Genomic DNA, 13,630 nt, shown 5'->3' with positions numbered 1-13,630 from the left:
TTTTTTTTTTTTTTTTTTTTTTTTCGTTCCTCCCCCCCTCAAGGTGGAGCTAGAGATAGGCTAGCAAAGCTAGGTCACTCCCGTCGCATCGCGATGGCTGTCAAGGGGTGATGCTGGCCGCTGGTCATTGCACCTTAGGAACCAGTAACATCCCCGTCCACACCCCAGTTTCCTACTTTTGCTCATCTCGCAAGCAAGCTTTCGCTGCTTCATAACCACAACTTCCGGGCCATCCAACTCCTCTTTTTACCTTGAGCATCCCGCCCGCCCTGCTAGGATGTGCATGACCCCAAGGCGAAAAAAAAAGCTACCGGTAGGTGTTTAAACGCAGAAAGGAAAAGCAACAGTAAATAGCCCGGGGCTTTGCACGCATCGACTGGCCCAGAAGCTACCTAGCTCATCTACGTCTTGTTACATACTTCAACAAAGGGGAGAAAAAATAAAAGGGTTCGCTCGTTCCCCTTTACCCCCGCGGGGTATGCAGTTCAGGCACCCTTTGCGATAGTGAAGTACGACTACCGAGCTTAAACATTGGCTTGGAACTTTGGGAGCCCGAGGTAGTGGGAAACAACAAGTAGAAAAAAAGAGCTCAACCAGAATATCGGAAGCTAGAAGAAGAAAAAGACATACCCACGAGACAGGTCGGCCAGCTGAGCTAGCTGTCTCCCTTGCATCTCTAGTCAAACGTATGTGCGCGGTGTCGCGTCCGTCAAAACGTGTGAGTGTGCTAGGCCGTTTTCTTTCCCCCCTTGTTCTTTTGTTATGGACTGCCTGCATGAATCTTGGCTAGGATCTTTTTTTTTTTTCCTTTTTTTGTCTATTTTTTCTCTCATTTCTTTGGCTATTATCCTTTTTTTTTTTTTTTTCTCGTTAAATCGATTTTTATTTTATCTCCCTGATTTTTTTCTGCGCTACCCGCTGTCAAGTTCCCATTAGCATGGGTCCGCCGCCCCTCCAACTTTTATCATTCGCTCCTGCCTCTTCCCTTGCAGCACTGGCCTTCCCCGACCAAGGACTCGGGTCTCCCCTCCCAATTCGACGACGCAGCCCACGACGGTAGAGAGCCCAGCGCCCCATTAACCGCCACTCCCCACCGGCTTTGTTGTCTGGCTCTACCAATCTAACCTAACCTCCTGGCTTCGCTTCTTACCAGCCCAGCAAGCTTCCCTTTTCGCTCGCCCTTTCCGCCTCTAAACTTTCCCTCTCAACCCAGGCAGTCCCGTCTGGTGTTGGGGATCGTGTCTCTTTTTCGGGTTTTCTTTTGAGCTCAATCGGTCCCTTCTGCTCATTTTTCATCTTTTTTTTTGTTTCGATTTTTTCCGACCTTGGCTGGAATTCAAACAATCTCAACGACGATCCGCAAGATTTCTGTCGCAAACGCGCACTTCCTCGCGAGGCTTTGTGTGGTCCGGTCTTTTTCTCCATGCTTTTTTTGGTTGGTGCACCCCAAGAACGAAGAGCTTCCCACGTCGCTCTGATTCCGCTTGCTCGTCCGCAATTCCGCACGCTGCAAGGTGCTCTAGAACTGCGTCTTTCTACTTGGCCATCTAATCCACGACACTTGAACCTTTTTTCCCCTGTCTCAACGGTTGGCGATAAGCTTCGTCTGAACAAAATTCAACAGCCCACCTCATGGGGCCGTTTTTCACCGTGGCAAGCAGTCTCGATTCGAGGGGAGGACAATTTAACTGATATTAATCTGCATGCAGACGAATTGACTCCGAAGGAAGTGGTTCTCGGCACAATCAACGGTAGCTTTACCAGTTGACAGGTGCAGGATTGGCGATCGACGGCAAAAAAGGACTATTGTGTCTATTTCCACGCAAACGCAAAAATGAAGGCGTCGACCGACCATCATGTCTCGGGTCCGCCGCCCGTGACGATTGAGAGAGTCACCAGGGGAGGACGCCGACCATTTTACCGCATTGATGTCATTCAGCAACCCGAGAAGTGCCGCGCCTGTGGTTCGGGCCCCAAGTGTAGGTTTGACCCGACACGGCTCAGCCAACTTTTCGAAACAGGTGCACGATCACTGACACTCGACAGCTTCCACCGATCGTCGCCCCGTTGATCCGCCCCCGGTCGTCGAGCTTCGCATCTTTGAAGGACCCCGATTCGAGGAAGCCAAGGACATCACCTTTACATACAATGCCAACTTCTTCCTCTTTGCGACCCTCGAGAAGGCTCGGCCCATGGCCCACGGCCGCGTCACTGGCCCTGTTGTCGACGCACCGCCAGTTTTGACAGGCATGCCGGTGTCTGGAATGGCATACCTTGACCGACCGATCGAAGCCGGTTATTTCCTATTCCCCGATTTGTCCGTCCGCCACGAGGGCACGTATCGACTTTCGTTCAACCTCTACGAAGAGACCAAGGATGACCGAGACAAAGACATAGAGCCCGACGAGCCCTCTTCCGAACCACAGGGTTTCTTTTACCACAGAATGGAGATCAAGTCGGCCGACTTTGCGTGCTTCAGCGCCAAGAAGTTCCCGGGACTTGGGCTCAGCACACCCCTCAGCATGACAATGGCCGAACAGGGAACCCGTGTTAGGATACGACGTGATGTTAGGATGAGACGCCGTGACGGCAAGCCCAGCAGCGGAGGTGGAGATTTCAGCAGCAACAGCAACAACAATGCAGAGGACGAAGCAGCACGCAGACGCCGAACACGAACACCAGAAGTGCCTGCCAGGGAAGATGTGCGACGGTCGATGAGCGGTGCTGGAGATGCTCCTACTCGAAACCCGGAACCACAGCGCCGGCCTTCGGCAACCGACTACCGGGCACCGCCACCACCGAACCCTCCACCCCCAGGATTTCCCTCGGCTCAGGTTCCTGCTACGAGTCATCTGACCTTCGGAGGTGCCCCGTACGGTAGCCATGGTCAATACCAGCAACCCAACAGCAGCAGCAACAGCAGCGAGCAAGTGACTCCGGTACCCCAGTCGCCGGCATACCCCTCTCATCCTTCGCAACAGCATTACGGCCAGGCGCCCCAGCCTCCCACACCCACGTATCCGGAGCGACGTCTCTCTGACCACCGCCCTTCGCAACCAAACGGTCACCCGCAAACGTCGCCGCATCAGCACAGCTACTCTCACCGCAGTTCACCGACAAGAGAGCGGTTCATGCCGGACTCGAGGCGGCCTTCGGCTCCTAGTCACAGTCATATGCTGGGCGCGCGGCCCATGACGCCACAGTCTGCCAACGACTTGCGAAGATCTAGCGACTACAACAGGCCGATCCCGCCTCCGACGGATGTCCTTGTCGCAGACACTCAAGCCACGCCTCACCTGCCACCCATCCGGTGGCCTCGTCCAAACATGAACCTGCCCAGCCCACCCAGCGAACACCAGGAGGCACTACAGCCTCTGCAACCCGCGTCATTGCCCTACCAGAGCCAGGCGCATCAGCAGCAGCTAGGCGGCCGGAAGCGAACCCATGACAGCTACGAAGAACACAGCTATAGTTATGGCTACAGCTACAGCCACAACCATAGCCACGGATACGGGTCTGCACCATCTGCACGGCCACCGGCCAAAAATCGAAGAAGACCAGAAGACGTGGAGGAAAAGTACACTGTCACTAAAACGATGGTTGTTGACCGTCCAGAACAATTTTTCCCAAAACCGCTCAAATATGTATGGAAACAATGCAGGGCCGAGCCGCCACCAAGGGAATGATAAATCATGGTACTTCTGTTTTTCTATGTTAGCTTCAAACCATGCACATATATTATTAGTCTCTTTTGTTTTATCCGAGGGCGTTTGAACGGCAGTCATGTATCAGGGTAGGGATGTGGGGGGACTCAGTGGTGGGTAACTATGTAACTTGGACAGTTAAATATTCCATGGAGTTGACGGGATTTGAATTGTCATAAAACATACACTATTCTGAGATCTGATCCAGGTCCCGGCGGCCGTTGAGCTAGTTCGCTGGTGCCACTAGCTTGTTCTGGACCATCTGAGAGTAGCGGGGTTGTAACGTTGCTTTGGGAAGCCGTGGCTCGTGAGGCCTTTGGGCTTCTGGGGTTTTGCGATATGCCAATCTAGTAGCGAGAAGATGAAAATGTGCTAGGGAATAGAGAGGGGGAAAAGAGGCTTAAGCGGATTTCGACTGGTAATCTACAATGACTGTAATTGTTTACCCCCTTGGCGCTCTGTTCAATTCAGGGTCGTTGCGATTGCGCAAGCGACGAGGGTCACGTGCTCTGGCGATGTTGGACGGGACAGACGCGTCTGTGCTTCATAACGGTGGGTCCAGGATCCGGTTGCCGTGGAAAACGATCCAGGAGGAAGTATCGCATCCACCAGCAACAAACCCCCCCAAATAGGCACAGTTGACAAATTTCCACACCCTTTCTTTTTCCCTTTTCCCACAACGTATCAAACGGCGCAACTTTCAAATGTTGCTGCTTCTCGGAAACCTATAAACTCACTTTCCCTTTGGTACCTTGCTTTTGCAGTTGCCCAACAGGCGGACAACTTTGTCGAACGAGGAGCGCGCCATACCCAACCGGGTCTCGAGTTTTCAGCTAAGGCTCGATCCCGAAATAAACAATTGGCCGAACTCGCGACAGATAAACAAAGGCTCGCCGCCACCCGTCTGTCCGGTTATTCTCGAAGCGAAAAAAAAAGAGCCCAAAACAAAACAAGAATATACCAATTCGTTGGATGAGCTTCAAATAAAAGCAACAGTTAAAAAAGGGCACGGAAAACCAACAAACTCCATTCTTCTATCCATCGCCCCCTCCTCCTCCTCCTCCTCCTCCTCCTCCTCCTCCTTCCTTCTCCCTTCTTCATGACAGCCGCCACTACAGAATCAACAATATGCACAAGATGGCTGAGCCGCCGCAGCCCCAGCAACACCCAAACCTTCCTTCTTTTGCCGCACGGGCTGCCATAGCCCGCTCGCGCTTCCAAGAAGGGTCCATGAACGATCGTGTATCCGCCGCGCCGCCTGCAGACTTTTTGGGAAGCGCGCAGGCAGACAACGTTGTCGAAGTCGGCCGGCTGGCCTACACGACCACGGCGAGCTCCGACACCACGTTCAATGCCTGTCGCGACAACGAAAAGAATAAGATGAACCGTCGCTCGGTGCAGTCCAACATCTCAGGCGGGTCTTCATCCTCCAAGAAGTCGGGCTTCTTCGGGCCGCTCTTTGACGGCCTCAAGGAGAAGCTGGGCTTGGGGCGCAGCAAGTCGAGCCATAACTTTGGCAAGGACAGCAGGAGCGGCAGTAGCAGCAGCAGTGTTGGCAGCCAGGACAGTGGGCATGCGCCTCCTCCTCTGCCACAGAAGCCTTTCTCGTCGGCGCACATGACCTCCAACTCGGCACCCAACACTCCTACATTCCCCAACTTTGATGCGGCCGCTGCCGCCACTGCAGGTGGCACGAGGCCGAGCAGGGACGAGATCATGGCCACCTACCAGAACCTGATGAAGTCGGGATTCTTTGACGCCCACGTCATCCAGTCCTCGCGCCACGCGCCGCCCGGGTCGGGACCTGGCACACTCCCATCGCAGATGTCGCAGGCGCGCCCGTCCACCAGCGCTGGTCGACACCAGCCCGACCAGTTCCAGTTCCCCAACCGGGATCAGGAGGTTGAGCAGCAACCGTATCCCCAGCCCCCAGAGTCACCCTACCGCGGCACAAAGCGTAGCCGCGCTGATGGTGACGAGGCAGGCCATGGTGGCTCCACGCCGGGGCAGAGACTGATCAAGAAGCTGCGCAAGTCGACGAGCCGCCTGGCGGATAAGAAGCCGTTTGGCAGCCAGCCTCTGTCTTCGCCAACCGAGGACACCTTCACCGGCTTGGGCATAATGAACCAGCAGCCCCAGAACCAGCATAGCAATGACCATGAAAGCGCTATCAGTGGGATGAAGAAGCTCACAAAGTCGCTGTCGCGGAAGAATCTAAGTGGAAGCCTGCGCGGTCGGTCTGACAAGGTGCCTGTGGCTTGTGACCAGACCCTACCTGATATTGCTGCTGGTTGGACCGGGAGGCAGGATCACAGACATGGATCCGAGCTCCCTAGACAGCGTGATGATGAGATCATGCAGGAGTCTCAATACCGGCAGCGTCGCGCTGAGCGAAGGCAACACCAGCACCAGACGCCGCTTAGCTCGCCGATCCGATCACCCCCGCAACTCCCCAGCCCACGCAACAGCTGCGACAGGAGCCCATCGCGCGATCAAGATCAGCACCATCACACGCTCAGCTCCCCAACCAAATTACAGCGCAGGATGCCTCTGCAGACTGGTGGCAGCGGTACCGGTAGGCAGGCGCCAGGCCATTCACCGTACCGGAGCAGCATGCCGCCGTCAGCGCACGCCAACTCGACGTCGTCCCGACACAGCATGATGCTCTCGTCCGTGACGGCACCAACGGTGGTTCCAGTGCCGCCCCCGAGCTTCCATTACCCTCAGCGTAGGAGACCGCAGTCGCTCTCAGCCGAGCCTCTACGCGTGTCGCCCAGCGGCGGCAGGGGCAACAGGCGCGCCGCGGCGGTCTCGGTGCCCTTGTCGGGGGGAGTCAAGCATTATGCCAGCATGGACGTCGTCATGGTTGACGTGGGCGATTGCGAGAACACGATGCGTTACTAATGCATTGTGCTCATCTTGTGGGCGTTGCTCTTGCTTTGCGTCGCATCCTACTCTACCACCCTTCAGCGCCTTCAATGTATAAAACTATTGGTTGTTGTCATGCCTGGCGCAATACCGTATTCTCTTGGAGAAGACGACTGGCTGGCGACCAACATTGTATAAAAAGTACTCGGTTTATGTTGTCCTTCATCGTTGAGATCATTCCAGACCTGGGAATGTGAACGATGATTGACTGGGCTTTCTATTATTTGGCTTGGGTTTCTGGTCTGCTTCCCTTTTTTTTTTTGGGTTGTCTCTATCTCTCGCTCTCTTTTCCATACTCGTCTTTTTCGTCCTAGTACGTACTGTTTTCAAGGACGATGGATGAGTGACGATTGGCTCGTTTTGTGCCAGTTTGCGAGTAAGGAGCTCGAAAGCTGATGGGGAGAGTACGACGACGACTTTTCTTTGGCGGCGTTTGTGTTTTTTTTTTTTTTTCTTTCTATCCGCCTCTTCACGACTCTGCTTGTCTTTTTGTCATTGATGACATTATGAGAACATGCCCATGAACAAAGAACGCACCGCCTTCATGAACATATTTGTCTCTGTTCCCGGTTACGGGATCGGGATTGGAAGAAGACACTTTGACTTGGTCTTTTTTGTATTCTGTTTTTTTCTTCTTCTTTTTTGCCTAGATCTGGGTTATTTGGGTCATAGATTCGAGTTCCGAGAATAATCTTATTGTTACATGCTACTGTTACGTGCTTTCTTGAACCTGGAGACAGCAACGCACGTGCACGTACATGGCTGGGAACGGAGGACTGTAGGTTGCTCATAGGTGCTTACATGTCATGCTGAGACAGTTTGGCTGTGGTTTTTTTCCGTCAAGAAAAAGTAAGTTGGTGTCCCGTATGAAGATTTGGTACGCACTGCTATCCTACGACACAGAAACATATCCCTCAGCAGGAGTGAAAGAGACATATTCGAGATATATTCGAGACATACTCAACTTTCAACCGCCAAGAACCGTTCATCAGTATCAGAATCATCATGAACGACACATGACGTCACCCTATAGTCCCCCTGGAAAACAACCCAGCGCAACCCGCTACCACAACTAAGTATTCAATTCAAGCCTCAAAGACCTTGCGCCCACCAAACCAGGTCTCGAGTATCTTGGCCCCGAGCAACCGCTCCGGAGCCCACTCCATATCGACGACGACAAAGTCGGCCCGCATGCCGACGTCCAGCCTCCCCGTCTCCCCGTCTATGAAGCAGCTGTAGGCGGCGCCCGCCCCCGCGGCGGTCACGGCCTGGCACAGCCCCAGCCGGAAGTGCGGGTTGAAGGCGTCGGGCAGCTCGGGCTCCCTGGCGGAGCGGCGCGTGGTGGCGACGTAGAGGTTCTGCAGCGGGTGGTTGGGTGCGGTGGGGGCGTCGGACCCCAGGGCCAGCGGCGCGCCGCCGGCCGCGAACTCGCTGTAGGCAAAGGCGCGGCCGCACCGGTGCTGGCCCAGCAGCTTCGGCCAAGCGCGCAGGATCGACGGGTCCGAGTGCACGGGCTGCACGCTCGCCGTCACGCCTAGCCGGCCCAGGCGCGCGGCGTCGGCCTCGCTGGTCAGCTCGAGGTGCTCGACGCGCGGCCGCAGCGACGGTCGGCAGTGGGCCTCGATCACGTCCAGCACCATCTCGACGGTGCGGTCGCCGATGGCGTGCAGCGCGACCTGCAGGTTCGCGGCGTCGGCCTTGGCCACGACGGGTGCGAGCTGCTCCCGGCTCCAGATGGAGGCCGGGTCCGCGGCGTTGGAGGTGTAGGGTTCCCGCAGCGAGGCGGTGCAGGCGTCGATGATGCCGTCGCACACGACCTTGATGCCGACGATGCGGCAGTCCGGCGTCGTGTCCTTGCTGTACTTGGCCGCCATGGCGATGGCGACGTCGACCTGGGCCAGGTGCTCGGCCTCGGTCTTGGCCGGGATGATGAGCCAGTAGGCGGCGACGCGCATGCCGAAGCTGCCGTGGGCGGCGATGCGGCGGCGGCGCACCTCGAGGATGGCCTCCCAGGCCATCTGGTCCATGGCCATGTCGATCATGCCCGTGTAGCCGGCGGCGTGGTAGGCGTCGACGGCGCCCGAGACGGCGGCCACGCGCTCCTCGAAGCTGGCGACGGCGGCCAGGTGCGGCCAGACGATGGTGAAGACGGCGGCCTCGGCCAGCTCGCCCGTGCAGGCGCCCTTGTCGTCGCGCGAGATCTTGCCGCCCTCGGGATCCGGCCTGGCCTCACAGCCTAGGTCGGCGATGGCGGCGGCGTTGAGCCACGCGTGGTGCAGGTCCTTGCTGTCGACGTAGATGGGCCTGGGGTCGATGTCGTCCAGCATGCTGTGGTGGACGCCGTCGGGCGTCATGCTGAACATCCAGCCGCTGGCCATGATGCGCTTGAGGTCCGGGTTCTCGCGCGCGTGCCGCGACACCCTGTCCCGTATTTCCTCCAAGTTCTTGCACCCGTCCAGCGCCACCTTGGTCAGCGTCTGGCCCATGGTCAGCGTGTGCAGGTGTCCGTCGATGCAGCCTGGGATCACGGTGCGGCCGCCCAGGTCCCGCGTCGTGAGCGACGGTTCGGCCTGCTGCGCCGCGACGATGGGCGCATCCGTCGCGGCGCCCACGTGCGTGATGATGCCGTCCTGCACCAGCATGCACGGCTGGAATCGCGGCGGCCCTTGGCTCTGGTCGCTGTCCGCCGCCGTCGCCGCCGAGGCCTGGAAGATCTTGCCGTTGACCAGGAGCACGCTACCGCTGCTGCTGCTGCCGCTGCCGCCTGCGGCATTTGAGATTGAGCTTGTAGACATTTTTAAAATGATTTGATTTATTGCTATCTGTGTGTTTATTCGTTTCAGATGCCCAGTCTATGGGGATTCTGTTTGGATTTGTTTATTGTACAGGTTCGGGACTTGAATTAAAATTCAGAGGGGTACAATGAGGGACCTGCAATCTGGCCAAGGTTGCATTTGAGATTATCACAAGATCAGATAAGAAAAAAAAAAGGGGGAAGGGACTTGGCATCAAAGCAACCAGAGGGAAAAAAAAAAACGTTGGGCCGGCCTGGCTTCTATGCAGGACGCGGGAAGAAAGACGTCCCGTCCACTGTACTGTTCGGTTCGTTCCCACGGGAAGCCAGTGGGTTTCAAAATGCGGGGGATTGGTGCGTTCGGAGGTAAGATGGAACTATAAGCGACAACGGCCCCTCTCTACTAATGAGCGAGTCAAGAGGGACTTGCACGAAGGGGTTTTCTTTCAAGGTGAGCTCGCTGTCTTGGCGCACTGGTGGGTTGGTGGACTGGACCGTTGAAAAGATCGGACTTATTTTTCTGGTTTTGCACAAGGATTTTTTTTTTTTTTTCTTCAGGTGAAAGAGATGAAAAAAGGGCCGTGACTGGTAAGAAAAAAAAGTCAAAATAGTTAGATTTTAACAGGCCGATTTTGGGTATCAAATGCATGCTGTATGTTGTGTCGAGTCATAAATAGCGAAGCGAAGTGTCTATTTAATTTTGGGACAGCCAGAAATGGCATACGACACATATTATACGGGCGCCCAATCACATTGCATACCTAAATGGAGGGCGCTCTCCATTCTGATCGAACTATACAATTAAGGGAAAAGAAAAGAGAGAGAAAGAGAGAGAGAGAAAAAGCGCATTCGCGCTCGAAACCCACGTCATGGGTTCAAATCATCTTGCACTAAAGAACATAGCCAAAAGACGAAAGCTCCCGTCTGTACCTAATTCCAGTGACTTGGGTAAATATAGCCTGCAACAAATCATAACCAGACAATTTATAACAAACCCAGACGTTCGACCGTGACTGCACGTGAACAACCACTTCCAATAGGACGGCCGGTCCTTCGGTCCGTAATCGACACAGGGATGCATGCGGTTCCGTGCTCCCGCTCACCTTGACTCAAACATGCCTCTCCGACATTCTGATTAATAACCCCCCCGGGGGGGATTCGATTGCCTTTGTTGGAAAATCAAACGCCCAAATCGTTCGACAGACCGGTGACATGTCAAAAAAATAAAAAAAATAAACTTGAGGGGTAGCTTGTCGAGCGACGGTCTGGGCTCGGCGAGATTTGCATTTTTTACCGGCAGAAGCAAAGAAACCACATCCCTCCCACCGGATCATTGCGTCCGTTGCTTTGAGCCGCATTGAGCCAGCATCCACGGCGCCTTGCGTCACAGGAAATTTGAAAAAAAAAAAAAAAACTTTTACTTCCGCCCCCTCCCCCTCAGCATCCCGAGCGCCTCCTCGCCAAAGAACACCGCGACGGCCGCCACAAACGCCCACGGCAACACGTCCCCGAGCCAGCGGTACGCAAACAGACCAAACAGGATGCGCAGGTACCGCCAGACGCAGGGGAGCGCGGCGTCGAGCGGGCAGACGGCGACGACGGGCTCGAGGCGCAGCAGGCGGTCGGCCGAGGCCGCGACAAAGAATCCCTTGTAGAGGGCCAAGAGCACGATGGACAGGACGCCCAGCTCGCGCGGCGAGATGGCGGTCGGGTTCTGTGCGATCACCGAGATGCGGTGCAGCGTCGGGTTGAAGTAGGTCGGGCGGCGGGCGACGGGGGCGGCGGCGCGCGGGCCGGTCACCTGGTAGGCGGCGCCTGAGCTGCCGCGCTGGTTGGGGTTCGGGAAGAGGCTTTGTGGGCCGCAGCCGCCTCCGCTGCAGGACATTGTGTTGCTGGAGGGTTTGCGGGGTGTAGATTTTTTTTTTCTCTTTTTGTTCGTTTGCGACAAGTAGGAAAACGGGCGGCGAAAGGATTGTGTTGTAGCTTGTTGCGACAATTGAATGGGGTGAGGACAGACAGATTTGACTGACTGGGAGGAACAATCGCATCTTTATCGCTTGCAGCCACAGACAGACGCGTTCATAGTTGGAATCGTCCACACGATTCTCCGCTTTTCTAGGCAGCCCAGAAGGCTTTAGTGGGGCGGACTGGTGTTTGTTCTCTTTTCGACTGCGCTTGCAGCAACCACTGCCGGATAAAGCGCGGAGACGACATCAATTGAATCGAGCTGGACACGTGTGGCTGACTGCCGAACTGCAAAGCAAACACCTTAGCTGCCACACATAATGCCTGACTTTAGGGTTTTAGGTTTCGCCCAAGCCCGCTGCTAAACCATGAATCGCTTTGCCAGTTGTTCTTCGCAGGGGGGCGAACCACCGATTGCGCGAGCTCGACGAGAATCGAACGGCGAAGTTTTCGCCAAGTAAAAGGAATCGTGAGGCCCTGGTGTTCTGTGGACTAGGTCTAGTCTAGGTCTAGGTAGGTTCGGTAGGTGAGAGACAGAGAGAGAGAGAGGGAGGGATTATCGGATAGGATACAACTTTGTCAAAAGGAAGACGACCATCATTCAATTTCACCATTTTCCATTTCCTCCTGGACCCTGGACGAGGAAACAAAAATTGTTTCTTGGACTAAATTTATCTTTCGCGTTCTAGAACTGCACCACAGTAACACCATGCATGGGGACACGCTCCTAGGGATTAGGACGATCATGTACCTGGAACCCTAACCGACGGCCCTTTGACGCATCCTCAAAATCACACGACACCGTCTCGTCTTTTAATAAGTTCGTCCCTACCCTGGCCAAAGTTCTAGACCATTCAACAGCCCGCAATTAATCTATACCTTAATCGACAGCCCTAGAACCAACCGGTCAATGCTTCTATTTTCTTATATCTAGCGGTTGTGTCCTATTTTTCTTTTTCTCCTCCCCGTCCATTCCTTCAGTCCGTCTCAGCTGAGAATATAAAAAAATCAGTCTTTTCCCTTTTCCATTTTTCCTTTCAAACCTTACACTTCCCATCACTTCATCATAAAACAAAAAGACAAAAAGAAAAAAAAAAGAGAGAAAAAAAAAAAACAAGAAATCCTATTTCCCGCTTCCAATCCAACAAAACCCACTTCAGCACCATTGCCATCGCCAAGTACACAGCCCTACATCTCCAACATGTGCAAGTGGGACGTCAAATATGATGCCAAATCCAACGAGCGCAAGGCGCTAATCGTCAAGGACTGCGGCGACAAGTCCTGCCCAGCATCGGCGGCGTATGACAAGCCAAAGAAATGAGATCGACACCCTCATGTTGGAAGCAGAGATAGGAGACAAAAAACAAAAATTAGAAGTGAGGCAAGAACTCCAAGGCCCGGCAGCCACACAAAAAACCGGCGGATTGGAAATCCGCCATGCGCGCACCGGACCTCGACGGAAAGGCCGCTGCTAGCAGTGGAAAGACGCGCTGTGAGAGGGACCACTGGTGTCTCTTCTCCAACCCTCCCTTGAGGGATAGCAGTCGCTACCGAATTCTTCAAGTCACAGCCCGGCATAAGAAGAGCATGTCACGGGAGATTTGGCAAAAAGAAGCTGCCAAAACAAAAAAGAAAACAAACGTTTGGCCAGTTCGACTGATTGCGGACATCAGAGAGGAGCAACGCATTGCGGAGCCCTCTTTGAAAAAAAAAAGCCCGCAGCAGGAGGATGAAGGGGGGGGGAGGAATCTAGACCGAGCGACTCTCTGCTGATCATCATTCCTCGATAGAATGATATCAAATGTTGATAGGGGCAAAATCAAAACAGCTGTCAATAGGAAAATCATCAGCACATCTTTGTTTGTTCGCCAGGGCTCCCCGGTCAGGAAACGTCGAGCGATGCGTTGGAAAAGGAGTCAAAGCCACACTATGGGAATCGGGGTCATCCCGGACGGAGGCTAGGGGGAGAAAGAGATCGGGCCGAGTCATGGCATTGACTGGCAATGCCGGGGTTCATGCTGCCTTATGAGAGGCGGGCAGGCCGAACTCTGGATCCCGGACTTGCGGGCTGCGCACAACGGTCCGGATCTTGCCGTATCCAGATCCAGATACGCCTGCCCCTCCTCTCCTGCCCCCCGCCCTAGATGCGGCTGAGGTCTTTTTTACGTAGAAGACATCGGATGGGATATTGTTAGATATCTTTGTACGGAGATGCCGGGTAGCTAGCTGTCTGTAAACC

The 13,630-nt window shown here is 54.8% G+C and overlaps 5 protein-coding genes across 5 annotated transcripts; 3 read left to right on the top strand and 2 right to left on the bottom strand.

The window, feature by feature from the left end:
- Positions 1-1,834: 1,834 nt before the first annotated feature.
- PpBr36_10805 (uncharacterized protein) lies at positions 1,835-3,686 on the top strand (the record flags this gene model as incomplete). Its single annotated transcript, XM_029897913.1, has 2 exons — positions 1,835-1,979; positions 2,047-3,686. The coding sequence occupies 2 exons, from the start codon at positions 1,835-1,837 to the stop codon at positions 3,684-3,686; spliced, it is 1,785 nt and encodes a 594-aa protein (XP_029743798.1).
- Positions 3,687-4,832: 1,146 nt separating this feature from the next.
- PpBr36_10804 (uncharacterized protein) lies at positions 4,833-6,608 on the top strand (the record flags this gene model as incomplete). The annotated part of the gene is made up of 1 exon (XM_029897912.1): positions 4,833-6,608. The coding sequence occupies one exon, from the start codon at positions 4,833-4,835 to the stop codon at positions 6,606-6,608; it is 1,776 nt and encodes a 591-aa protein (XP_029743855.1).
- A 1,109-nt stretch (positions 6,609-7,717) lies between these two features.
- Positions 7,718-9,427, bottom strand: PpBr36_10803 (uncharacterized protein; the record flags this gene model as incomplete). Its single annotated transcript, XM_029897911.1, has 1 exon — positions 7,718-9,427. The coding sequence occupies one exon, from the start codon at positions 9,425-9,427 to the stop codon at positions 7,718-7,720; it is 1,710 nt and encodes a 569-aa protein (XP_029743856.1).
- A 1,416-nt stretch (positions 9,428-10,843) lies between these two features.
- On the bottom strand, positions 10,844-11,311 carry PpBr36_10802 (uncharacterized protein; the record flags this gene model as incomplete). The annotated part of the gene is made up of 1 exon (XM_029897910.1): positions 10,844-11,311. One exon carries the CDS (start codon positions 11,309-11,311, stop codon positions 10,844-10,846), a length of 468 nt encoding a protein of 155 aa, XP_029743857.1.
- Positions 11,312-12,592: 1,281 nt separating this feature from the next.
- PpBr36_10801 (uncharacterized protein) lies at positions 12,593-12,688 on the top strand (the record flags this gene model as incomplete). The annotated part of the gene is made up of 1 exon (XM_029897909.1): positions 12,593-12,688. A coding segment is annotated over one exon (96 nt), but the record flags the coding sequence as incomplete, so codon positions are not given.
- Positions 12,689-13,630: the final 942 nt, after the last annotated feature.

This window comes from Pyricularia pennisetigena (assembly GCF_004337985.1).
Source record: "Pyricularia pennisetigena strain Br36 chromosome 4 map unlocalized Pyricularia_pennisetigena_Br36_Scf_11, whole genome shotgun sequence".
Classification (NCBI taxonomy): domain Eukaryota; kingdom Fungi; phylum Ascomycota; class Sordariomycetes; order Magnaporthales; family Pyriculariaceae; genus Pyricularia; species Pyricularia pennisetigena.
Note: the sequence above shows the minus strand (reverse complement) of the source record. Positions and strands in the feature narration are given on the sequence as shown.